The sequence below is a fragment of the Oncorhynchus mykiss genome, chromosome 1 (assembly GCF_013265735.2).
Source record: "Oncorhynchus mykiss isolate Arlee chromosome 1, USDA_OmykA_1.1, whole genome shotgun sequence".
NCBI classification, from domain to species: Eukaryota; Metazoa; Chordata; class Actinopteri; order Salmoniformes; family Salmonidae; genus Oncorhynchus; species Oncorhynchus mykiss.
This window is the reverse complement of record NC_048565.1, coordinates 45,489,912-45,515,600: the sequence shown is the minus strand read 5'-3', so window position 1 is coordinate 45,515,600 and position 25,689 is coordinate 45,489,912. Positions and strand designations below refer to the sequence as shown.

Genomic DNA, 25,689 nt, shown 5'->3' with positions numbered 1-25,689 from the left:
GTATTCTCTGGAACAGGAACCGAAATCAGCCTCCAGTGACGAGGGGTGTTGGGAAATCCATAGGGCGTAAGGGAAGTGTGTTTACTGTGTGTGAAACCTAGAGTCAAAGCTCACCCACCCACCCGCTCTATACACACACACACACACACACACACTGCTCCTGTCCCAGGTCTTTTGAACATTTTAGAGTCTGTCTCTTGACTTAGTGTTCTGTTTCTTTCTCTCTCTTTCTCTCTCTCTCTCTCTCTCTCTCTCTCTCTCTCTCTCTCTCTCTCTCTCTCTCTCTCTCTCTCTCTCTCTCTCTCTCTCTCTCTCTCTCTCTCTCTCTCTCTCTCTCTCTTTCTCTTTCTCTTTCTCTTTCTCTCTCTCTCTCTCTCTCTCTCTCTCTCTCTCTCTCTCTTTCTCTCTCTCTCTGTATTTCTCTCTCACATGTCTGAGTCAGACAGAGGAAGTAAAAATAGAGCCACATTGCATTGTGTATATATAGCAGGGCCCGGGCTCCCAGGCTGAACTGTTGGTTTGGGGGAGCTTTATGCCCAGTGGAGCGGCACACTGACTTTATACTTCACTCTGGTCGCACTGCTCAGTGGATAGAGTTGTGTGTGTAGGGGAGTGTTAATGTGTGTGTCTCTGCGGCTGTGTGTGCGGTACAGGAGCTACTGAGCCGGACCTCATTGGAGACCCAGAAACTGGATCTGATGGATGAGGTTTCCTACCTGAAACTGAAGCTGGTCGACATGGACGAGGAACAGAACCACAACGACAGCAGCGAGGACCAGCAGAACAAAGCTGAGGTACGGTACTGTAGTACAGGCTGGGAGGAGGGGAGAGGATGGGTGTGTAAGAACACACAGACTCTGGGCTGGTTTACCATAACACTTGACTTAAACTCAGCCTGTTCTGAAAATGAATGGCACTGTTTTCTCCACTCAGGGCTTTGTATGGTGGCACCATTTACCCTCAGCTGTTAGTAAGATTCCCACAAAGCCCTATGAAGTAAGCCAACTTTGTGTATTTGCTAGTTAGAGTAGGATGGAATGCCAAGTGAAAAACATCATTCCATTACTATGGAGTTTGGTCTCAGTGACGTCTCTCTGTGCCTTTACCACTCTAGCCCCAAAGTGTAGCAACAAACGGTAACACTTTACTTGACACCCAGCATCATAACAGCTGACATAACTTGTCATAATTATGGTAATAACACTGTCATGACCCTATATTTGCACCTGTAGTGACATACACCACATGACCAAAAGTATGTGGAGACCTGCTGGTCGAACATCTCATTTCAAAATCATGGGCATTATTATGGAGTTGGTCCCCCCTTTGCTGCTATAACGAACTTAACGAACTTGACTATTCGTCCATCGGATTGCCAGATGGTGAAGAGTGATTAATCACTCCAGAGAACGTATTTCCACTGCTCTAGAGTCCAATGGTGGCGAGCTTTACACCACTCCAGCCGACGCTTGGCATTGCACATTGTGATCATAGGCTTGTGTTCGGCTGCTCGGCCATGGAAACCCATTTCATAATCCTCCCGACGAACAGTTCTTGTACTGACGTTGGTTCAAGAGGCAGTTGGAACTTGGTAGCGAGTGTTGCAACCGAGGACAGACAATGTTTATGCGCTTCAGCACTCTGCGGTCACGTTCTGTGAGCTTGTGTGGCCTATCACTTCACGGCAAAGCCGTTGTTACTCCTAGACGTTTCCACTTCACCACAACAGCACTTACAGTTGACTGGGGCAGCTCTAGCAGGGCAGATATTTGACGAACTGACTTGTTGGCTAGGTGGCATCCTATGCCGATGCCGCGTTGAAAGTCACTGAGCTCTTCAGTAAGGCCATTCTACTGCCAATGTTTGTCTATGGAGATTGCATGGCGGTGTGCTTGATTTTATACACACATACTTTTGTATATATAGTGTATATTACATTATTTTATGGCTAGTTATGACACCTACATAAGAGTGTCAAAACCTACATTTATTCAATGTATTTTTTCCCTGCCAAGAAGTTCCCTTTCGTTTGAAAGTTTGTTTCTTAGGTCCTTTGTTGATGTAATGAATTCTTTACAGTCATGTTTTTTAATCATCATAGTTTCAACAACTTCCCGAAAATACACTTTATAACACTGTCATGAAGCATTATGACCATCCTGTGTCACTTTACTTGGACTAAGAAAATGCACTTTATGACACTATCAAGAAGCATTATGACCTTTATAATCATATAATCCAGATAGGCCTATCACGTACATGCCCATATGTCAGTCATTAGTCAAAAAGAGGGTGTATTGTCCTGCTCCTGAAATCTGCTCCTGCATTTGTCCCAGTCATCAGCAACAGAGCATTGGGGTAGTAGGTGCATGTCTGACATTAATTTGTGTGCAATTACAATGATAATTTAATATTATACATTTTTAAAAATTATGACATATGAACATAAAGATGTAAACTTTTCATGTGGCGTTGGCTGTGTCTGTGTGGGAATCATCAGAGCCTCAGCCCTGTCACAACCCCAGTCTGTCTGTGTGGGAATCAGCAGAGCCTCAGCCCTGTCACAACCCCAGTCTGTCTGTGTGGGAATCATCAGAGCCTCAGCCCTGTCACAACCCCCAGTCTGTCTGTGTGGGAATCAGCAGAGCCTCAGCCCTGTCACAACCCCAGTCTGTCTGTGTGGGTATCATCAGAGCCTCAGCCCAATCACATCCCCCAGTCTGTCTGTATCATAGAGAATCTGACCTTGTGTTAAATAAACATGATTTAGTGTTGTGGACGAACGCTGAGGTCCAGGGCACCCAAACGCCCTCGCTGCCCCAAAAGGCAATATAGAGACTGATAAACAGGGACGGAAATTGGCTGAGACGCGAAAACACGACGGGGCCTAAACGAGATCTTCTGACAGACAAGCGGGCAGATGAGAAATGGCACGGAACAGAAACGCCGGCTGTATTCAAGAAATTCTGATGAGCAATCATCAACTGAGCATAACGCTAAAGACATATGCATAGCAGATTGAATACGTTAGTGACATCTGTGGGAAGTCAAATCTCGGTTGTATTTCTAATGAAGTATTGCAATAATCGAGAGCAATCTGACTGTGACATTATGCAGAGATGTCTTGGGGACAGAGTAAGTTATACTGACTGAGGGGGAACATGTAATGTACACAGCCTGTCGGGTCACGCCTCTCTGCCCCCGTCCCATAAATCAATGATATCCGGGCAGAGCTGGACTCAACGCAGGTTGTGTTGCCGTGGTAACATGAAACCAGTCTGCATTTGTTTAATCCACAAACACTTGTCCCTGGAAGTGACAGCTGCTGGGCCCCATGCACTAATGGGGAATGGCAGAAATTCACTTGGAACATTCCACAAGTGCAAACACTTTCACCGCCGAGACCTCCCCTCGACCACCAAGCTCAGAGCGTGCAGCTATATATAGAGGGGGAGCGTGTGTCTTATCAGCCGTACTGTAAGTGTAATATCATCTGGCACTATCATATGAAACTTCCTCTGTCCACAGGCCTGGCATTTCTGTCAGTGTATCCAAGATTAGGACATTAAACACCGTCCCTCCCTACTATTCAGGATATGGAGTTGCGCACTACTACTCAGCACGTTAGTGCAGTGGTATTTCAACTTTTTCAGCGGGGACCCCATTTCTGGGACAATCCTTCTTTTTACCTGTCTCCTCCCGTTCATCTACACCCGGGGTGTCAAACTTAATCAGCGTACGGGCCACATTAAAAAAACAAATGGCCCAAACTGGCCATTGTTTTATTTGAAAAAATATGGCCCTTTATGATGTCCACTTACTAGATGTGCAGAAAATGAACGTAGAGATACTTGGGTGCAAAGGAGCAAAAAAATAAATAGCAGTATGGGGATCAGGTAGTTGGGTGGGATATTTACAGATGGGCTATGTACAGGTGCAATGATCGGTAAGCTGCTCTGACAGCTGATGCTTAAAGTTAGTGAGGGAGATATAAGTCTCCAACTTCAGTGATTTTTGCAATTCGTTCCAGTCATTGGCAGCAGAGAACTGGAAAGAAAGGTGGCCAAAGGAGGAGTTGGCTTTGGGGGTGACCAGTGAAATATACCTGCTGGAGCACGTGCTACCTAGACTTATAGATGACCTGGAGCCAGTGTGTTTGGCGATGACTATGAAGTGAGGGCCAGCCAATGAGAGCATACAGGTCGCAGTGGTGGGTAGTGTATGGGGCTTTGGTGACAAAACGGATGGCACTGTGATAGACTACATCCAATTTGCTGAGTAGAGTGTTGGAGGCTATTTTGTAAATGACATCGCCGAAGTCAAGGATCGGTAGGATAGTCAGTTTTACAAGGATATGTTTGGCAGCATGTGTGAAGGATGCTTTGTTGCGAAATAGGAAGCTGATTCTAGATTTAATTTTGTATTGAAGATGCTTAATTTGAGTCTGGAAGGAGAGTTTACAGTCTAACCAGACACATAGGTATATGTAGTTGTCCACATATTCTAAGTCAGAACCGTCCAGAGTAGTGATGCTAGACGGGCGGGCGCGGGCAGCGATCGGTTGAAGAGCATGCATTTAGTTTTACTTGCATTTAAGAGCAGTTGGAGGCCGCAGAAGGAGAGTTGTATGGCATTGAAGCTCGTCTGGAGGTTAGTTAACACAGTGTCCAAAGAAGGGCCAGAAGTATACAGAGTGGTGTCGTCTGCATAGAGGTGGATCAGAGAAACCCCAGCAGCAAGAGCGAAATCATTGATGTATACAGAGAAAAGAGTCGGCCCGAGAATTGAACCCTGTGGCTCCCCCATAGAGACTTCCAGAGGTCCGGACAACAGGCCCTCCGATTTGACACACTGAACTCTATCTGAGAAGTAGTTGGTGAACCAGGCGAGAAAGTCATTTGAGAAACCAAGGCTGTTGAGTCTGCCGTTAAGAACGTGGTGATTGACTGAATCGAAAGCCTTGGCCAGGTGGATGAATACGGCTGCACAGTATTGTCTTTTATTGATGGGGGTTATGATATCGTTTAGGACCCTGAGCATGGCTGAGGTGCACCCATGACCAGCTTGGAAACCAGATTGCATAGCGGAGAAGGTTCGGTGGGATTCGAAATGGTCAATGATCTGTTTGTTAACTTTGCTTCTGAAGACTTTAGAAAGGCAAGGTAGGATAGATATGTCTGTAACAGTTTGAGTCCAGAATGTCTCCCTCTAAGAGGAGGGGGATGACTGCAACAGCTTTCCAATCTTTAGGGATCGCATACGGTACGATAGAGAGGTTGAACAAGCTAGTAATAGGGGTTGCAACAATTGCGGCGGATAATTTTAGAAAGAGAGGGTCCAGATTGTCTAGCCCAGCTGATTTGTAGGGGTCCAGATTTTGCAGCTCTTATAGAACATCAGCTATCTGGATTTGGGTGAAGGAGAAATGGGAGAGACTTGGGCAAGTTGCTGTGGGGGGTGCAGAGCTGTTGACCGGGGTAGGGGTAGCCAGGTGGAAAGCATGGCCAGATGTAGAAAAATGCTAATTGAAAATCTTCATTATCGTGGATTTATCAGTGGTGACAGTGTTTCCTAGTCTCAGTGCAGTGGGCAACTGGGAGGAGGTGCTCTTATTCTCCATGGACTTTACAGTGTCTCAGAACTTTTTGGAGTTTGTTGATACAGGATGCACATTTCTGTTTGAAAAGATAGCCTTTGCTTTCCTAACTGCCTGTGTATATTGGTTCCTAACTTCCCTGAAAAGTTGCATATCGCGGGGGCTATTCGATGTTAATGCAGTACGCCACAGGATGTTTTTGTGCTGGTCAAGGGCAGTCAGGTCTGGAGTGAACCAAGGGCTATATCTGTTCTTAGTTCTACATTTTTTGAATGGGGCATGCTTATTTAAGATGGTGAGGAAAGCACTTTTAAAGAATAACCAGGCATCCTCTAATGACGGAAAGAGGTCACTATCCTTCCAGGATACCCGGGCCAGGTCAGTTAGAAAGGCGTGCTCGCTGAAGTGTTTTAGGGAGCGTTTGACAGTGATGAGGGGTCGTCGTTTGACCGCGGACCCATTACGGACACAGGCAATGAGGCAGTGATAGCTGAGATCCTGGTTGAAGACAGCAGAGGTGTATTTAGAGGACAGGTTGGTCAGGATCTATGAGGGTGCCCGTGTTTATGGATTTAGGGTTGTACCTGGTAGGTTCCATAATAATTTGTGTGAGATTGAGGGCATCTAGTTTAGATTGTTGGATGGCCGGGGTGTTAAGCATATCCCAGTTTAGGTCACCTAACAGTACAGACTCTGAAGATAAATGGAGGACAATTAATTCACATATGGTGTCCAGGGCACAGCTGGGGGCTGAGGGGGTCTATAACAAGCGGCAACAGTGAGAGACTTATTTCTGGAAAGGTAGATTTTTAAAAGTAGAAGCTCGAACTGTTTGGGCACAGACCTGGACAGCATGACAGAACTCTTCAGTAGATTGCAACTCCACCCCATTTGGCAGTTCTATCTTGGCGGAAAATGTTGTAGTTGGGGATGGACATTTCTGAATTTTTGGTGGCCTTCCTAAGCCAGGATTCAGACATGGCTAGGACATCAGGGTTGGCGTAGTGTGCTAAAGCAGTGAATAAAACAAACTTAGGGAGGAGGCTTCTGATGTTAATATGCATGAAACCAAGGCTTTTACGGTTAGAGAAGTCAACAAATGATAGCGCCTGGGGAATAGGAGTGGAACTGGGGGCTACAGAGCCTGGGTTAACCTCTACATCACCAGAGGAACAGAGGAGGAGTAGGATAAGGGTACGGCTAAAGGCTATAAGAACTGGTTGTCTAGTGCGTTGGGGACAGAGAATAAAAGGAGCAGATTTCTGGGCGTGGTAGAATAGACTCAAGGCATAATATACGGACAAGGATATGGCAGGATGTGAGTACAGTGGAGGTAAACCTAGCCGTTGAGTGACGATGAGAGAGGTTGCGTCTCTGGCGGCAGAAGTTAAGCCAGGTGAGGTCTCCGCATGTATGTAGGGTGGGACGAAAGAACATTTTGAGCGGGACTGAAGGCTCTACAGTGAAATAAAACAGTAAAAACTAGCCAAGACAGCAGTAGACAAGGCATATTGACATTAGAGAGAGGCATAAAGCAGGGTCATGCTGTGACCCTAATCAAAAAGTACTTAATAACTCCAAATAGCAAAATCGTAGCTGTAGGTTATTTTAACATTTTAACTTAAAACATTTTGTATGGATCACCAGTGCAGTTGAATGCAGCATTGCTGTATGGTGCACTCAGAATGTCTTGTAGTTGAGTAGCCAGGCTACTGCTCAAATGTTGCTGTAATAGGTCTACATGTTTCTCCTTTGCATGGTGTTTTGTTGCAGGTTTTGCTTTTTGGTTATTGATTGTCAAGCTTTAAAAACTGAAGCCAGACTGCAACCCTTTAGGAGCCAAGCTAATTTCCATCCCCTGTGAGCTGTAAACAGCTTGTGTTTATGTTTATGTCCAATGGCAGATGAGCACCGATACGTTTTATCTATAATTTCTCTTCATTATTTTTCTTCAAATGACAAGGATCAAAAACCATTTGCCATTAGATTGTCGACTTCATTCATGATGATGACTGCTAGCTTGCTAGATAAGAATGTTAATGTATGATGTTGACATGATCAGTCCAATCAAAGCGACTGTAGATATAACGTGGTTTGACATCATTTTATCTGTCGCCAATGACCTTGAGCCTTCTTGGGTGGGCACTTCTGATGTAACTCTATGGCAGCACCAAAGGGGCTTGAATTTTTTAGCTCTACCTTAGATTTGGCAGTGACATAGTGTCCCCATGAGTGACAGAACACTGAGACAATCATGGCGCAACTAGAGAACATTACCAACATCTACGCTCCGTATTTTTCACTGGCTGCCCCACCACGACAGAAAGCACTGAGCTAGGCTGAAACACCTACATTTTGGAGCTGCCTAACTCAAGAAAGCAAAGAGACCAAGTTTGTATGAAGCTTTATTAACTCAATGATTTGTAGATTATTTTTTACATTGTTTGCAAACTGATATGTGACACGTATTAATGTCAAAATAACATGCAAAACAGGCAACCCCCCCCCCCAAAAAAATAACACTTAAACAAGGAGGCAAACAATGACATGCTACATTTAAATAAATTATGTATCATTGTATGTAGCCTATATTGAGGTATTATCTTCAGTGTCACTATGACAATGAACGTACCCTGAAAGAGTTGAATGTGTTACCACTTTATTAATAAGCATACTGTGTGCACTAGGATGTGTTGATCAGTTGATTGACAGGTGTACTGTAAAATGATAAACGTTCCTCTAGTGTGGATGCTCACCAACGTGGGTGCGAGTCCAGACTTGCGATAAACAGTTACTGCAAAACTGCAATCTGTAGGTGTTTGTTCACGTCCATCTAAGTCAACATTTCTAATTGGCTGATGAAGAATTTGTTGCAGGATATAATCACTGGCACCTGGTGAAGTTAGCATCGGGCTAACTTCCTGTTATCTGATAGGACCATCTGCAATTTAGCGTTCTGTCACATGTAAGTAAATCAACAATTTCTGTTGGCTGAGAAGCATTTTGAGCTGGATAAACTGTTTAAGTTTAAATCTGTGCTTAAGTTCGCAAGTATGCCCCCAAGGTAACTATCCACACATAGACATGGGCAGCAATCTTTCTCCGGAGCAATGGGGGCTGGAATTAGGTACAGCAGGAGACATTGCTTGCAAACTGATATGTGACACGTATTAATGTCAAAATAACATGCAAAACAGGCAACCCCCCCCCACACTGCTCTGGGAGGAGCGGTGTGTGTTGTTTGGCGTGCCCCACTTGGCAGTGCTTGATATGACTTTTAGTGCAGAGCATGGCGGGCGATATGGAAGCGGGCCAAAACGAATTGACAAACCAAATCATTGCGCGGGCCGGATAGAAATGTGTCATATTTTTACATTTTGGCAACCCCACTGCAGTTCCCCCGTGACCCAACTAGGAGTCGTGACCCCCACTTTGAATACCACTGTGTTTGTGAGACATCCCGTTTCACATGCCCTTAGGTTTAATCATAGTTGGCCAAACTGCTAAGAATTTAGTTAGGAATCAACTTTCTGTCCTAAATCTTTGGTGCTTTCCAATTCCCATGGGAAGTAAAGCAAACGTTTGCCCTTGAGTCAGACAAACCGTTCCTCCCATTTGCACTTTGAGAACTTGGAAAGTAGGTCAGGAACTTTTGTTATGCTGTCTGGCAGTTATGCTGTGACAGTTTAACCGTGTCAAATATGATCTGCATTGAAGCTCAGAGGTCCCTTTACCTTCATCCTAGTATTAACCACTTCTGTTACGTGTCACATATTTAAAAAAATAAAAACAACATAGAAACATTTAACTCACAACGGTGCATATTATTTTGAAACGTTTTTATTATTATTTCTCCGTTTTCTGTTTTGTATTTTTTTCCCCCCTCTCACAGTCTGTGGTAAATCTGATTAGCGAGCTCCAGGAGCAGATGTGTAGGTTTCAGGAGGAGATCCATACCCGTATCATGGAGAAACGGGCCATGGAGGCCCAGGGGGAGAGTGGTGCCCGCAAGGCATACGACCAATGCCCCGACGTGGGCTTGGGTGGCTCTGACGTGGAGGAGTTTTGCTGTCGCTGTGGAGGACAGAATGTAGGCAGACTCTCTGAACCAAATGGACGCACTCCCCCGTCTCTCTTAACCCCCGTCCTCCTCACCCTTCTGGAATCCTCTACAGGCTTTAACACTACCCGCTTTTCTTACAGTGTCCGACGTCTCTACCTCTACTACTACAGTGTGTGGGAATCCTGTGGTTTTCATGTGTGCTGTTTGCTTCCATGTCCAGGTGTTATCTCAATCTGCGTTACTCATTGTAAGTGGTGTGGTGTGTTTGCATATCCGTGGGTCACCTTATTAATGCAGCCAAGGTTTGCTGGTCACTTTCTCCAAGTACTAGGCTTGGTTAATGGCTTACGCTACTAACTACCCTGTCTCTAAACATGAGATTCATTGTTAACATGTTTTTTAATGACTTTATGACATTTTCAAAGAAACATTATATTCTTGTTGCCAGTTTCTTGTTGCCAGTTGCCAGTTTAAAAAGACAACTTTTTAAAATGTGCATAATTGATGCTATAACAAACTGGAAACCAGACTATCTAACTGACAGGTAATGGCCATAAACATTGGTCCTTTTAAATAGTCTGAGCCATCCATACTGAGTACAGTATAGGGGACTGACTGACTGGTCACACATTAAAAGGGTCACCTGCTGTGTTTCCTGGGAAGTGGAGGTTTAGCTTTTTGTCTTAACTGCACGGTGTTTTCGGCTGTCAAGGGAACAAACTACTTGGGATTTGGAAAACCTTCCTTTCTACTTTTTGGTGTAACATGTTCATTTATAAACTGAGGGAACAATGTCTAGATCCTAACACTGGTTTTTGACTGTGGAAAAATTGTCGTTTTCGTGTGGAAGGCACAGTGATGTTTTTAGTTTGGAGATTTTACATCAAAGGGACAGTCATTTTCAACTAAAACATTACAATATGTTCTGTGTTATTCACAGGGCTTCCTGCAAGAACTCCGGTTTCTCAAGAGTAAAGTGGATGAGCTGGAGGGGGAGAAATCGCAGTATGAGAAAAAACTAAAGGCCACAAAGGTAAAAAAATCATTTCTGTCACTTTTTTTCTTTATAGTTCACTAATTATCTGTCAGTTTAGTTTATTCACATGGCACTTTGTGACACCCACTTTAGTTATTTAGTTATTTTTGCTTATTAATATTCCAATTTCATTTGAACACGTACAGTCGGAAAGTATTCAGACCCCTTGACTTTTCCCACATTTTGTTACGTTACAGCCTTATTCTAAAATGGATGATTTCCCTCATCAATCTACACACAATACCTCATAATGACAATGTGAAAAGAGTGTTTTATAAATTGTTGCTAATTTATAAAAAAAAAATATAAACAGAAATACCTTATTCAGACCCTTTGCTTTGACACTTGACATTTAGCTCTTGTGAATCCTGTTTCCATTGATCATCCTTGAGATGTTTCTACAACTTGATTGGAGTCCACCTGTCGTAAATTCAATTGATTTGACATGATTTGGAATTGCACACACCTTTCTATATAACGTCCCACATTTGACAGTGCATGTCTGAGAAAAGAACCAAGCCATGAGGTCGAAAGAAATGTCCGTAGAGCTCCGAGACAGGATTGTGTCGAGGCACAGATCTGGGGAAAGGTACTGAAAAATGTCTGCAGCATTGAAGGTCCCCAAGAACACAGTGACCTCCATCATTTTTAAATGGCAGAAGTGGGAGGTGACCAAGAACCTGATGTTCACTCTGACAAAGCTCCAGAGTTCCTCTGTGGAGATGGGAGAACCTTCCAGAAGGCCAACCATCTCTGCAGCACTCCACCAATCAGGCCTTTATGGTAGAGTGGCCATATGGAAGCCACTCCTCAGTAAAAGGCACATGACAGCCTGCTTGGAGTTTGCCAAAAGGCACCTAAAGACTCTCAGACCATGAGAAACACGATTGAACTCTTTGGCCTGAATGCCAAGTGTCACGCCTGGAGGAAATCTGGAACCATCCCTACGGTGAAGCAGCATGGTGGTGGCAGCATCATGCTGTGGGGATGTTTTTCAGCGGCTGGAACTGGGAGACTAGTCAGGATTGAGGCAAAGATGAATGGAGAAAAGTACAGAGAGATCCTTGATGAAAACTCCAAACGCTCAGGACCTCAGACTGGGGTGAAGGTTCAACTTCCCCAGGACAACGGCCCTAAGCACACAGCCAAGATGACGCAGAAGTGGCTTCGGGACAAGTCTCTGAATGTTCTTGAGTTGCCCAGCCAGAGCCCAGACTTGAACCAAATCGAACATCTCTGGAGAGACCTGAAAAGAGCTGTGCAGCAACGCTCCCCATCCAACCTGACAGAGCTTGAGAGGATCTTCAGAGAAGAATGGGAGAAACTGTATATCCCCAAATGTTTTTTATTTTTTTATTTGACCTTTATTTAACTAGGCAAGTCAGTTAAGAAAAAAATATTATTTTCAATGATGGCCTAGGAACAGTGGGTTAACTGCCTTGTTCAGGGGCAGAACAACATATTTTAACCTTGTCAGCTCAGGGATTCAATCTTGCAACCTTTCAATTACTAGTCCAATACTCTAACCACTAGGCTACCTGCCAAATACAGGTGTGCCAAGCTTGTAGTGTCATACCCAAGAAGATACGAGGCTGTAATCACTGCCAAAGGTGCTTCAACAAAGTACTGAAGGTGCTTCAACAAAGTACTGAAGGTGCTTCAACAAAGTACTGAGTAAAGTGTCTGAATACTTATGCAAATGTGATATTTCAGTCTTTTCTATTTAGTAAATGTGCAAAAATGTATAAAAAACTGTTTTTGCTTTGTCATTATGGGGTAATGTGTGTAGATTGATGAAAAACAAAACCATTTATTCCATTTTAGAATAAGGCTGTAATGTAAGAAAATATGGAAAAAGTAAAGGTGTCTGGATACTTTCCGAATGCAATGTAATTTCTTCTTTATTTACTTTGATGATCTTGGCAACCCCGATTTTGGAGATAAACTGTTCCTATCTTCAAGCTTACTGTCCACCCCTTCTGGCTTTCTCTCTCTCTAGCTGTCTATCTCTTACTCTCTCCATGTGTGTTACCAGTCGCTCTTGTCCAAGCTCTCTAGCCTGAAGCTCACTGTAGAGCACACGCAGGTAGAGAAGCAGCACTGGGAGGAGCAATGGCGGACCGCTCAGGTGCATCTTCTTCTTCCTCACCCCTAAACCGCCTCTCGTGCTGACTCCTCCTTCTCCTCCCCCTCTGCTCTTGTTGTGCTCCACCTCCTCCTTCGTCTGCACCTGTCCCTCTTCCTCCTCCTCCTCTTCCTCTCCTCTTGTTAACCCCCATGGTTGTGGAATCTCATTCACCCAATCCCATACAGGTTCAGGTGGTTCTACTGAGATCCTCTGGGTAGAGTTTACTAGGAGTATTGTCACCTGTATGACTATTAAATCTACGGAATCCATATGACGAACACCTCTGACGTACCCGTTTTAAGTCACTTTAGATTAGAGCTCAGATGTTATTTTCTTATACATTTAGTTAAATAATGTGGAATGATATATGACAGAAATGACAGAAATGACAGAAATTCAAAAAATAACAAATTAAGATAAATGTATGAAAGAGAAAGTGAAAAACAAACTTTTGATATTGAGTCGGTCCGACAGCTCACTATTACTCCCCCGTCCTCCCTTACCAAGCACTAATAATACAGAAAACTCGGCATGCTCCAATGGCATTCTGTTATTCAATGTACGTGTTTTGCAAGAGCGAGCGGAAGGGGGATAGAGGGGGCGATACGTACATATCGGGCTGCAGACAGTTTGTCCATGTGCACAGGATATATCTACACTGTGCTCATCCAGCAGAGACGAGTCAAGTTTGTGTGTGTGGTTGTGAACGGTAGACAGAAGTTCACTCTAGGACTCCTGTTTAGTTCACTGACCTCCTAAAGGTGTCTCTGTAGTTATTGACTAGTGACTACTTCCACACAGGCTCCCGTCAGTTCGGACTGGCAGATAATCATCATGCTCCCCTCCAGGCTGCCACTCAGGCTGCCCTATAGGCTATATTGGCTTAGTGAGATTCCCTGTTTAATGTGCATGTGGTCTATTGGGTTTGTACTGCAGTGGTGAAGTGTACTGTTGTGTTTTCATCCGGCCTCATTTTCCAGTTTTATGTCTTCTACTGTACCTAGTTCCAGCCCACATTGCTCCAACCTGTGTTACCGGAGAAGGTTTGCTGCCCATGTCTATGTGTGGATAGTTACCTTGGGGGCATACTTGTGAACATGAGCAAAGATTTAAACTTAAACAGTTAATCCGACTCAAAATGCTTATCAGCCAACAAAAATTGTCGATTTACTTAAACGTGACAGAACGCTAAATTGTAGCTGGTCCCATCAGATAACATGAAGTTAGCCCGATGCTAACTTCACCAGGTGGCAGTGACTATATCCTGCAACAAATTCTTCATCAGCCAATTACAAATGTTGACTTAGATGGATGTGAACAAACACCTACAGATTGCAGTTTTGCAGTAACTGTTATTTTAAGACGTTTATTGCGAGTCTGGACTCGAACCCATGTTGGTGAGCATCCACACTAGAGGAACGTTTATCATTTTACAGTGCACCTGTCAATCAACTGATCAACGCATCCTAGTGCACACTGTGGGCCTATTAATAAAATGGTAAAACATTCAGCGCTATTGTGCATGGTAACAGCTGGAAAAGAGAGGCAAGCAATGTGTAGCCGAAGTAAGAAGTTAAATATTAGCTTGATATTAGGCCATTCGTTAGCTAAATATTAGGGCTATAAATATTTACCTGTCAAAGTGCAAGGAAAAAAAGTTTACAGATTATGAAATGGCAGATCTGCATGTTGCTCTGCGATCCCCAGGCACGAGGAGGTATTGATCAGGCCTATTGATTGGCTTTTTCTTGGGACTCCATAAGATTTAAGAGGAATAGCCGAGGCAGCAGGGATGCCAGGTGCATGAATTCGCAACAAAACAATGAAGTCAGAGATGTGTAACCTAAGTTAGAAGCGTATGCGCATTAGCCCATAATTCATTAGCTCAATTAGCTCATTAACTCTTTCATTAGCTCTTAGCTTCATTAGCTCTTTCTGAAAACACTATAAGTGTAGCCTACACATCTATTACATAGACGAGTAGGCTACACTTATAGTGTCTTCAGAAAGTATACACACACCTAGACTTTTTCCACATTTGTTCTGTTCCAGCCTGAATTATTAATGGATTAAATTGAGATGTTTTTTTACCACTGACCTACACCCAGTACCCAAAAATGTCAAAGTGGAATGATGTTTTTTTTTTTTACTAATTAATAAAAAATGAAACACTGAAATGGCTTGAGTCAATAATCCTTCAACCCCTTTGTTATGGCAAGCGGAAATAGGTTCAAGAGTAAACATTTGCTTTACAAGTCCCATAATAAGTTGCATGGACTCACTCTGTGTGCAATGATAGTGTTTAACATGATTTTTGAATGACTACCGCGGCTCTGTACCCCACACAAACAATTATCTGTAAGGTCCCTCAGTCAAGCAGTGATTTTCAAATTCAGATTCAACCACAAAGACCAGGGAGGTTTTCCAATGCCTTGCAAAAAATGGCACCTATTGGTAGATGGGTAAAAAAAAGCAGACATTGAATATCTCTTTTGCATGATGAAATAATTCACTACATTTTGGATGGTGTATCAATACACCCAGTCACTACAAAGATACAGGTGTCCTTCCTAACTCAGTTGCCAGAGATGAAGGCAACCGCTCAGGGATTTCACCGTGAGTGTGATAGGAGAACACTGAGGATTGATCAACAAACATTGTAGTTACTCCACAATACTAACCCAATTGACAGAGTGAAAAGAATGAAGCCTGTACAAATATTCCAAAACATTCACCCTGTTTGCAAAAAGGCACTAAAGTAATACTGCAAAAAAATGTGGCAAAGCAATTCACTTTTTGTTCTGAAGTGTTATTTTTGGGGCAAATCCAATACAACACATTACTGAGTAACACTCTCCATATTTTCGTGCATAGTGGTGGCTGCATCATCTTATGGGTATGCTTGTCATCATTAAGAAGTGTCGTTTTTCAGGATAAAAAATAAACTGAATGGAGCTAAGCACAAGCAAAAATCCTAGAGGAAAAGCTGGTCCAGTCTGCTTTCCACCAGACACTGGAAGATAAGTCTCTGGGCTTACCGCCTTAGTGGAACATGTCACCAATTAGTGATAGCAGTGAAGGTAAATTACAGCTATTTGACAAGACCACATCTTCAACTTTTTAAAAAATTATGTACGAATATAAACGTACTTGTTGCATAATCCTCCTACATCTTTATTGCTGTGAAAGCACACGAATGAGTGTGAACCTGTAAAAGGTATAGGTATATACATAAAACAAACACGCCAAAAACCATGGGGAAAACAGAGAGTTAAATAATGAACAAGTAATTGGGGAATTGAAACCAGGTGTGTAAAACAAAGACAAAACAAATAGAAAATTAAAAGTGGATCGGTGATGGCTAGAAGGCCGGTGACGTCGACCGCTGAATGTCGCCCGAACAAGGAGAGGGACCGACTTTGGCAGAAGCCGTGACAGAAACGATAGGAAGAAATGTGGGATTTTGTCATATATGCGAAAACAGTAACAGTTTGTCTCACGTTAGGACATTTTGTTACAGACCAATGGAACAAAAGTAAACCTTCGATTTGTAGGTTTTAAATATCCCTCTAGTGGCCAGCACTGACCTATTTTAAGAAATGCCATTGGTTGGTGGATATAAAGTCTAAGATCTTAGGCTGATGAAGAATTTGTTCCAGGATATAATCACTGCCACCTGGTGAAGTTAGCATCGGGCTAACATGTGCCATGTTATCTGATGGGACCAGCTACAATTTACTGTTCTGTCATGTGCAAATCAGTCCCCAATTTTAATTGGCTAATACCCATTTTGAAACTGTTTACATTAAAATGGTTGATCGCAAATATGGCCACATTGTGTTTAAAGTGCTTTGTTCGACTAGAATAGATTCTTTGAAACACAGAGCTTTTTATTGACTTGAATTGATCAGTATTTGTTTGTTCTCCCTACCCCACTAAGGACTTAAAGCGATGCTCCAAATAGTTTGTATAATTTCAGCGTGGTGCTCACGAGCCAAAACGGGTCCCCGTTTTTGTTGTTCTACGTCATCCAATTTGTATGATACAGTATGTTACGAATCCAATTTGCACAATATGTTACGAATTTGAATGTGTTTAAGATTGTGGACTGTGTCTTTTATCAGGAATTATGCACCACACCTAGGGCTGTTGCGGTGACCGTATTACCACCACACCGTCGGTCACGAGTCATGAAGGCAGTCAAATTCCACATGACTGTTTAGTCACGTAATTAGGCTTCTCCAAGCTCTGATGCTGCTGCTGATCATAAGTAGCCTACCAAACTTGCTAACTGCCCGGTACTCAGCACTCTATTGTCCCTTTACGCAATCTGGCATCAATGCAAATGTAATCGAAAATCGAATCAAATACTTCATGAGAGCCCATGAGCTCATGTTGCGCAACATTTCTATAGGCTATGCAATTGCGCGAGAAAACAGAGTGATGGCCTCTACTAAAAAGAGGAGGTTCCAATCTTATTTCTATAGGCTAGGCCTGCTATACTTATTTCTAAACTTTCCTAATATTAAGCAGATTGCTTATATTTACAACAGGAGTATTACCTACCTGGCTGGCATGAACTAAAGTGGCCAAATAACTTCTTAAAATTAAGCACATTAATATGGGATATATTGCATCCCACAACTGTCCCAGACTATGTTTGGAATATTTATTTATTGCACAGAATAGAATAGGTCGACCTTTGTACTATGGCGGATAGTAGATTGACATAGGCTAGTGCTTTTGCTGTTCGTTAGGCCTACTCATCTTGTTGGCTGACGAAAAGTAAATGTGGACAGTTCAGTTGCGTCCCCGATGTGTCTCTCTTCACTTGTAGCATATGAGAAAGACCCGATCACGTGATGGAGAGCCATGTGAGTGAGAGGTGATTTGGAACGCGCAGCACTCAGGACGAAGGGCACAATGGCCACTGGCCGGCTGCAAAAGGCATGTTTTTTTAAGGTGCATTACTACCACACAAAGGGAATGCTGCTGTAAAATTTTAGGCATTATCAAGTGCTTGTCAAATTGTGAATGAGTGACTGATGTAGTGTGTACAGAACAAAGCAGAGCTCATGACTTTCAAGCAACTTAAAAAAAAAATCATCATTAGAGTCTCATCATGCAGGCTTACAATGTATTAAAAATCAAATCATATAGGCCAACGTTTGAAGAACAACTAAAGTTACATTAATAACTCTAAATGAAGCATATAGGAGTACCTATTTCTTTGTTAACCGCTCAACACAGAATACTCCCACAAATCGCACTCCCACAAATCGCACTCCCACAAATCATTTGGAGAAAATATCCAGTGTATTTTATTCAGCTGTGTTCAATTGCATTCTTCCTACTATAAAATAATATAAAATAATGCCACGGAATTCCAAGCAAATCTTCTGCTGAATGAACTAGTGTAGCCCACAGTCATTGGCATAGCCAGATCAGGACCTAACATAAGGACAACTCAGAGGATGCTATTCTGTTCTCCTGAAATAGACTACATTCTCTTCATATCATGTTTCTTTAGACCTGTCTAAAATAAATAATGGATTTATTGTGAAGGTGTAGGCTATATTACATGGATTTATTAGACTTTTTCAAATGTAGATGTTCCAAAGGTCTGCTTCAGTAGCTTGTGTGGAAGCCAGGAGAGGCTATGTGTCTTTATGTTAATTAACTGTCAATTACCATGAGACTGACAGTTGTTTTCTTGACATTCACCTGCTGACAAAGTTTTGTGACTGCCACAGCCCTATCCACACCCCTCTCATGCTTTTCCTCCTTGAGGAAGACATAATTGTCTTGCCACCTTGTACCTATATCTGTATGAGATCTAATGTCATAATGTGGCTGTCAACATGCAGTATTAACTTGTATCACTCCATTGACCGTGACCCTCTCAGGCGGAGATAGCAGACCTACAGCAGATGCTGGCTTCCAAAGACTCTGCGATTGAGGGCCTACAGAGCCAGCTGGTCTCCAGAGGCCCAATGACCAATGAGAACCCAGAGAGAGGTAACTTTACCTGTCAAACATACATAATCAGTAATACCAGGGACTGGCTATTTTAACACATACTGTCATTAATTCAGGTGTCCCACCTCAAACTTAATACCATCCACTAATGTTTATTCTACTGTCAGGGCAGGGGGAGACTTTGAACATTGACATTTGATAATAGGAACTAATGATACATATTTAGAGGTTGAATTATACCAGCTGGTCGTCTGCATGTGGTGCCTCATTCAGATAATACAATACCTATCAAATGCCCTCTCTCTGCCCCCTCCACTGTTGTCTCTTTACTCTATGCTGCCCCCTGCAGTAGAGGAGGTGTATAGGAGACAGCTGACAGACAAATGTAAGTCTCTAGTCTCTAAGCTCCTGCAGTTGTGGCCCTGGTACAATGCTGCTCCGCCGTCACTGCCTCTCTACTGTGCTGTCTAACCCACGCTGGCATGCTGTCATGTCTGTCATACCCATTCCATCAGCCCCGGCAGCTGCAGATGGGAGAAGGGGTGAGGGGGGAAGAAGGGGCAGGGAGGGGGGAAGCTCTGACACATCCTCACACCCACGCCCATGAGAACATTGGAGATGAAATGGCCTAATAGAGAAGCATGTCTGTTCTACGAAATATATTACCCAATATTTTATTTTCTCTGTTACGCTGTGTGCACTGAGCTAACATACATGATTGTTGCTGACACTCAAAAAGCCTACTGTAGCTGCTGGCAAAGTAATTCAAAGCCTATACTTTATCAATCAGGATGTAACTTTCCAGTGCCACTATTTTTGCCGTGTAATGTTATTATTAAAACAAAATCAGACCACCCCATAGTAGAATAGTTGACCTATTTAACTAGTCGGCTTGTTGTACTGTGTTCTATGCAAGATAAATGTTCCTCTGAAGGCACATTCAAGTTGCGAGAGCATAGGGAGAGAAACGTACTCTGACAAGCAGTCATTTCAGAACAATTCTTAATACAATCGTGGGAAAAAATACTTTTGAAAGCAGTATTGGCCTTTGTTATAAAAAAAAGAGGGGGATACCAGCTTTCCATTGCTACCACGTTTATTTCTCTACTCCTAAAATTGTGTGCGGCATAAATAAATAAAAATGATATATACATGGTCCAATATGTAAAAATTATTTTAACGTCATTTTTACCAATATGTTATTGGGCTCATTTCTGGAGTTGGAAAATATATTGTAGATGGTGTCAGCATCCTCATTTTTTAAAAATGTATTTTGGAGTAGAATGTCCTTTTCCGGGGAGTACCCCGGACCCCCTAACAAATGGGACTGGTCAAACTCGCAGTTTAATACATGTACAAAATGATCCTCTTTCCCTAAAAGCATGATGGTCTTTACTGCTTTACATAAAAGGTTAACTTGGCCCCGCAGACAATCGATCTGAGATCAACTTCAGTTTCACTCATGGGATTTGTTTTTGCTTTATCCCAGGGAGTTATGAACAGTTGATATTTAAACATAATTACTCTCATGAGTCACAAAAATACATTTTCTTTTCTGTGTTCAGACCAAGAATTGCAAAGGTTGAAAATGGGGATGGAGTCTTTGGTAGCAACTAATTATGAGAAAGTAAGTAAATGTGTCATATTCTAATTTCTTGATGTTGTACAGAGTGAAGGTGTGTTATTAAAGTCTTTTCTATTTGTGTCAGGACCGTCACATAGAGGAGCTGACTGTTCTCCTGGGCCAGTACAGGAAGATGAAGGAGGTGATGGCCCTCACTCAAGGTAATATACTCACTGCCTAGAAACACTCCCTCCCAGAGATTATACACATTCACTGCTTTTATACACACTTACTCAAAGGTGATGCACGCTGCTTTCATATACTCAAGCTGAGAGCTTGACATTTTTCAAATAAATAATTACAAGAATGTTGAAGAGGCATTGAATAAATTCTGAATGTGTGTGTGTGTGTATTTAGGGTCCAGTGAGAAGCTCCTGGTTGGGAGCAGTGAGGAGGAACTGAGTGGGAGTCTGAAGATGAGGGCTCTCACCCATAAAGCTCATTCAGACATCATCCGGTCAGCGGTAAGAGAGCTCTGTCTGCTCCTCCCCTGTGGACCACACAACACAGTACAATGACAACCTTGCATTTCTCAAGTACTCGCCCACTCATCATATTTTCATTGAATAGTACTAACACTCTGACTAGTAATACACTCCGTGCCTCTGCTCTCATATCGCCCTACCCAGATGTCTTCTAGAGGCTCCTCTCCCCTGTTAGTGTCTCCCTCGTCCTTCCAGAAAGAGCTGGACTCCAGGTAAATAAACAAGCCAGCTGACAACCACTGATTGCACACACATGGAGGAAGAAGTCCCCAACGGGCTTGTATTGTTGTTGTTGTTGAAATTAGATGTCCTTGGGAGAGGTTGACCGAACGTGAATAAAAGGCACTTGTGCCCCTGTACACCCAAACACTTGCAAGCACACTCGCTCTCACAAACACACACACACACACCCCTTGTGCCCCAGCCGTGCTCCCTCAGGTTTACCGTGTTATATTGGACCTGTCCCTGTGTCCCAGCTGCCGCAGTATCCAGACCTCCCTGGAGACGTCGATGGTGATGGTCTCCCAGAGTGATGCTGGTTGCTTCTACAGCGGAGAATGGCAAGTAGAGCTGAGGCTGTGTGGGTGTGACAGCCAGGCCCACTCGTTGTTTTGGTTGTCTTTAATTAAGGGCCCACTAAAGTGGCTGTGAGTGACCCTGTCACTGTGATGTCCCCGCCTGGCACAAACAGCCCCCACAGCCCCCCTCTCCTGTAGAGCCCAGCCTGTCACATCACATTACCTACAATCCCCTCCGAGAGGTAGGGCATCCCAAAGACCACAGGCCGCTGCCAACCACTGCCAACTCAGAAATCTACTGCGGAGAGGCCAGCCCTTAACCCAACTTGAAATACTATAGTGTTGTATTGCTAGTTTGGTTTCAATGTTGTTTTTCTCAATAGGTCCCAACCACGGATGCTTTCAAGTAGCCTGGAGGAGTTACAAAGTGGATCGTTACCAAAGGTTTCATGATTTTGACTTGACTTGTTTTGTCATTTTTTGTTCATTATTTAAATGACAGGTACATTATTTAAATGTATTACTTTATTAAACATGAACCCGTAGGCTGCCACTCAAAAGAAAACCAAAAGTAAGAAATGCATAACAGTTTAAGTAATAATATATTCAGTATAAACATATAAACAGGAGAAGAAAAAAACGAAAAGAAGTGGGATCCCCCCGTGTATATGCTTATTTATATACAGTACCAGTCAAAATTTCACACACCTACTCATTCAAGGTTGTTTTTGTTTTTAATTTTTTTCTAGATTGTAGAATAATAGTGAAGACATCAAACCTATGAAATAACACACATGGAATCATGTAGTAACCAAAAAAGTGTTAAACAAATCAAAATAGATGTAATATTTTAGATTCTTCAAAGTAGCCACCCTTTGCCTTGATGACAGCTTTGAACACTGCCGTCAGAAAGTATTAATACCCCTTGACGTATTCCACATTTTGTTGTGTTCCAGCCTGAATTCAAAATGCATGAAATAGATTTATTTTGTTAACCCTCTACACACAATACCCCATAATGTTACCCCATAATTCTAACATGTTTTTAGAAGTTTTGGCAAATGGATTGAAAATGAAATACATAAATATCTAATTTACATAAGAATTCACACCCCTGAGTCAATACATGTTAGAATCACCTTTGGCAGCGATTACAGCTGTGAGTCTTTCTGGGTAAGTCTCTAAAAGCTTTATACACCTGGATTGTACAATATTTGCACATCTTTCTTTTTTAATTTCTTCAACTAGGCCTCTCAGGAACATTCAATGTCGTCTTGGGAAGCAACTCCAGTGTATATTTGTTTTAGGTTATTGTCCTGCTGAAAGGTGAATTTGTCTCCCTGTGTCAAAAGTTTATTTGTGCCGAATACAACAGGTGTAGACCTTACAGTGAAATGCGTACTTACAGGCTCTAACCAATAGTGCAAAAAAGGTATTAGGTGAACAATAGGTAGATACAGAAATAAAACAACAGTAAAAAGACAGGCTATATACAGTAGCGAGGCTATAAAAGTAGCGAGGCTACATACAGACACCGGTTAGTCAGGCTAATTGAGGTAATGTGTACATGAATGTATAGTTAAAGTGACTATGTATATATGATAAACAGTAGCAGCAGTGTAAAAAGAGGGATTTGGGGGGGGGCACACAATGCAAATAGTCCAGGTAGCCATTTGATTACCTGTTCAGGAGTCTTATGGCTTGGGGGTAAAAACTGTTGAGAAGCCTTTTTTGTCCTAGACTTGGCACTCTGTTACCGCTTGCCATTCGGTAGTAGAGAGAACAGTCTATGACTGGGGTGACTGGGGTCTTTGTCAATTTTTAGGGCCTTCCTCTGACACCGCTTAGTGTAGAGGTCCTGGATGGCAGGCACCTTAGCCCCAGGGATGTTCTGGGCTGTACGCACTACCCTCTGTAGTGCCTTTCGGTCAGAGGCCGAGCAATTGCCGTACCAGGTAGTGATGCAACCAGTCCTGATGCTCTCGATGTTGCAGCTGTCTGTTGGAAAGCAGAATGAACCAGGTTGTCCTCTAGGATTTTTCCTGTGCTGTTCCAGTTAAAGGATTGTTCAGATTCAATTAGATCAGGGGACCATCCTTTTTAAATGGCTAGCTCGGAATATGAGCTTTCCAAAAGTAGATTTTTCTGTATTTTGATTTAACTTTACGATTACAATATATCCATCTTAGACATGCAGCATGTGCTTCATTTGTAATTAACCCAACACATTAGAAACGTTATGGGTGCTCTAACAAAAATACATAACCATTTAGCTTCTGATGACTGTTATCCTAACAAAAACAGCTGAACACATACACTACCGTTCAAAAGTTTGGGGTCACTTAGAAATGTCATTGTTTTTTAAAGAAAACAATTTTTAAAGAAAAAAGAAAAAGAAAATTTTTAAAGAAAAAAGCAAACTGGCCCTAACCAGAATAGGAAGAGGAGTGGGAGGCCTCGGTGCACAACTGAGCAAGAGGACAAGTACATTAGAGTGTCTAGTTTGAGCTTCATTAAATAGTACCCGCAAAACTCCAGTCTCAACATCAACAGTGAAGAGGCGACTCCTGGATGCTGGCCTTCTAGGCCTTCTGTTCTGTGAAGGGAGTAGTACACAGCATTGTACGAGATCTTCAGTTTCTTGGCAATTTCGCGCATGGAATACCCTTAATTTCTCAGAACAAGAATAAACTGACGAGTTTCAGAAGAAAGTACTTTGTTTCTGGCCATTTTGAGCCTGTAATCGAACCCACAAATTCTGATGCTGCAAATACTCAACTAGTCTAAAGAAGGCCAGTTGTATTGCTTCTTTAATCAGGACAACAGTTTTCAGCTGTGCTAACATAATTGCAAAAAGGTTTTCTAATGATCAATTAGCCTTTTAAAATGATAAACTTGGAATAGCTAACACAACGTTTCATTGGAACACAGGAGTGATGGTTGCTGATAATGGGCCTATGTACGCCTATGTAGATATTCCATAAAAAATCCACCGTTTCACGCTACAATTGTCATTTACAACATTAACAATGTCCACACTGTATTTCTGATCAATTTGACGTTATTTGAATGGGCAAAAAAATGTGCTTTTCTTTCCAAAACAAGGACGTTTCTAAGTGACTCCAAACTTTTGAACGGTACTGTGCTTGTATTCTAAGACTGTTGTTGTTGAGTTGATGATGCCGATACATTACTATACTAACAGTGTGTGTGTGTTCTCTTCGTTACATGCACGCTCCCCCCTCCTGTAGCATGTCGTGGTGGGTCAACCAGTTGAACCGGTTTCAGAGGTATTTTCTACTTGCATGATCTCACCACCACTAACCCTTAATCTCTCACAAGCTAACTTTGTCCTATCTGACCGGAACAGAGCCAAAGGTTCAGCCGAAACTGTCAAATGTAGTAGCGATCATACTCTAGGTGCCCCTAAGGCTTTTAAAATTGGCCTTTTGTCTGTTGTCTCCTGAAAACTTGTGACTCCAGTGGCAGTCCTATCGAATTAATAATGATATGGTCATGAAAGGACAAAATATAAATCTGATTCTCAAATTCTGTTCTGTAATTTAGCAGCATTTCAACTGAAATCGAATGTCAACAGATGCCATTTAATTCCATTTGGATAGACTTGGGACTTGCCTGTAACCATGCCCCCCCCCCGCCCCCTCTCCCCACAGAATCCGCACATCGAAATGAACAAATATCAGACCCTACCAGGGAAGCTGTCTCGACCTGACATGAACGGGGATCGAGACCAGCATTCTACGCCAGACCAGCTGTCCCCTGACGATAGCGAGGACAGTGAGTTTCACCTAAGTAAGTCACATCTTAAAACACTGCTGCTTGTCTTTTTTATCAAACAGCCTTCTGGAATGTTTCAAACAACAGATAACAACAAAGCCTTCCCGTGGATGTATATTATACATTTAATAAATACACTTCTATAGTTTGTTTCAAAAACTGCACTGTTCCACTCTTCTCTCACAGGGTGGTTGGTTTGCATGGGGTGGCTATCCTCAATTCTCACTCACTCTGTACTAATCTTCCACTTGCTGTTGTACCGTTTCTGCTGTTCTCTCTTTTTTTTTTTTGCTCTGCGTGGCTTTCTGCTTGTATCATGGCTGAAGACCGCTGCAGGAGTGCCAGTGCTCCAGCATTAGGTACCGTACTACTACTCACAGACAGAAGCCCCGTGTCAAAGCACCAGGCCCCTGTTTTCACTATGGATTAAAGTTGTGACTTAAAAGTTGATAACTCTAGCCT

The 25,689-nt window shown here is 42.6% G+C and overlaps 1 protein-coding gene across 7 annotated transcripts in view; it reads left to right on the top strand.

Moving 5' to 3' along the window:
• The window catches only part of LOC110523834 (liprin-beta-2), a 110,429-nt gene that overhangs the window by 71,481 nt on the left and 13,259 nt on the right, over positions 1-25,689 (top strand). For 3 of the 7 annotated variants that reach the window (XR_005051868.1, XR_005051865.1, XM_036978445.1), the window contains 14 exons: positions 654-794; positions 9,489-9,686; positions 10,600-10,692; positions 12,695-12,823; positions 18,730-18,841; positions 19,152-19,187; positions 20,368-20,429; positions 20,512-20,587; positions 20,784-20,890; positions 21,056-21,123; positions 21,388-21,471; positions 21,813-21,873; positions 24,681-24,719; positions 25,104-25,242. Coding sequence is in view for 1 of the 7 variants with exons in the window: in XM_036978445.1 (XP_036834340.1) it covers positions 654-794; positions 9,489-9,686; positions 10,600-10,692; positions 12,695-12,823; positions 18,730-18,841; positions 19,152-19,187; positions 20,368-20,429; positions 20,512-20,587; positions 20,784-20,890; positions 21,056-21,123; positions 21,388-21,471; positions 21,813-21,873; positions 24,681-24,719; positions 25,104-25,242 (1,345 nt within the window). In the remaining 6 variants the exon portion in view is untranslated. The remainder of the gene's footprint in view (positions 1-653; positions 795-9,488; positions 9,687-10,599; positions 10,693-12,694; positions 12,824-18,729; positions 18,842-19,151; positions 19,188-20,367; positions 20,430-20,511; positions 20,588-20,783; positions 20,891-21,055; positions 21,124-21,387; positions 21,472-21,812; positions 21,874-24,680; positions 24,720-25,103; positions 25,243-25,689) is intronic. The other 4 variants (XR_002473493.2, XR_005051867.1, XR_005051864.1 and 1 more) reach the window with 4 other exon arrangements.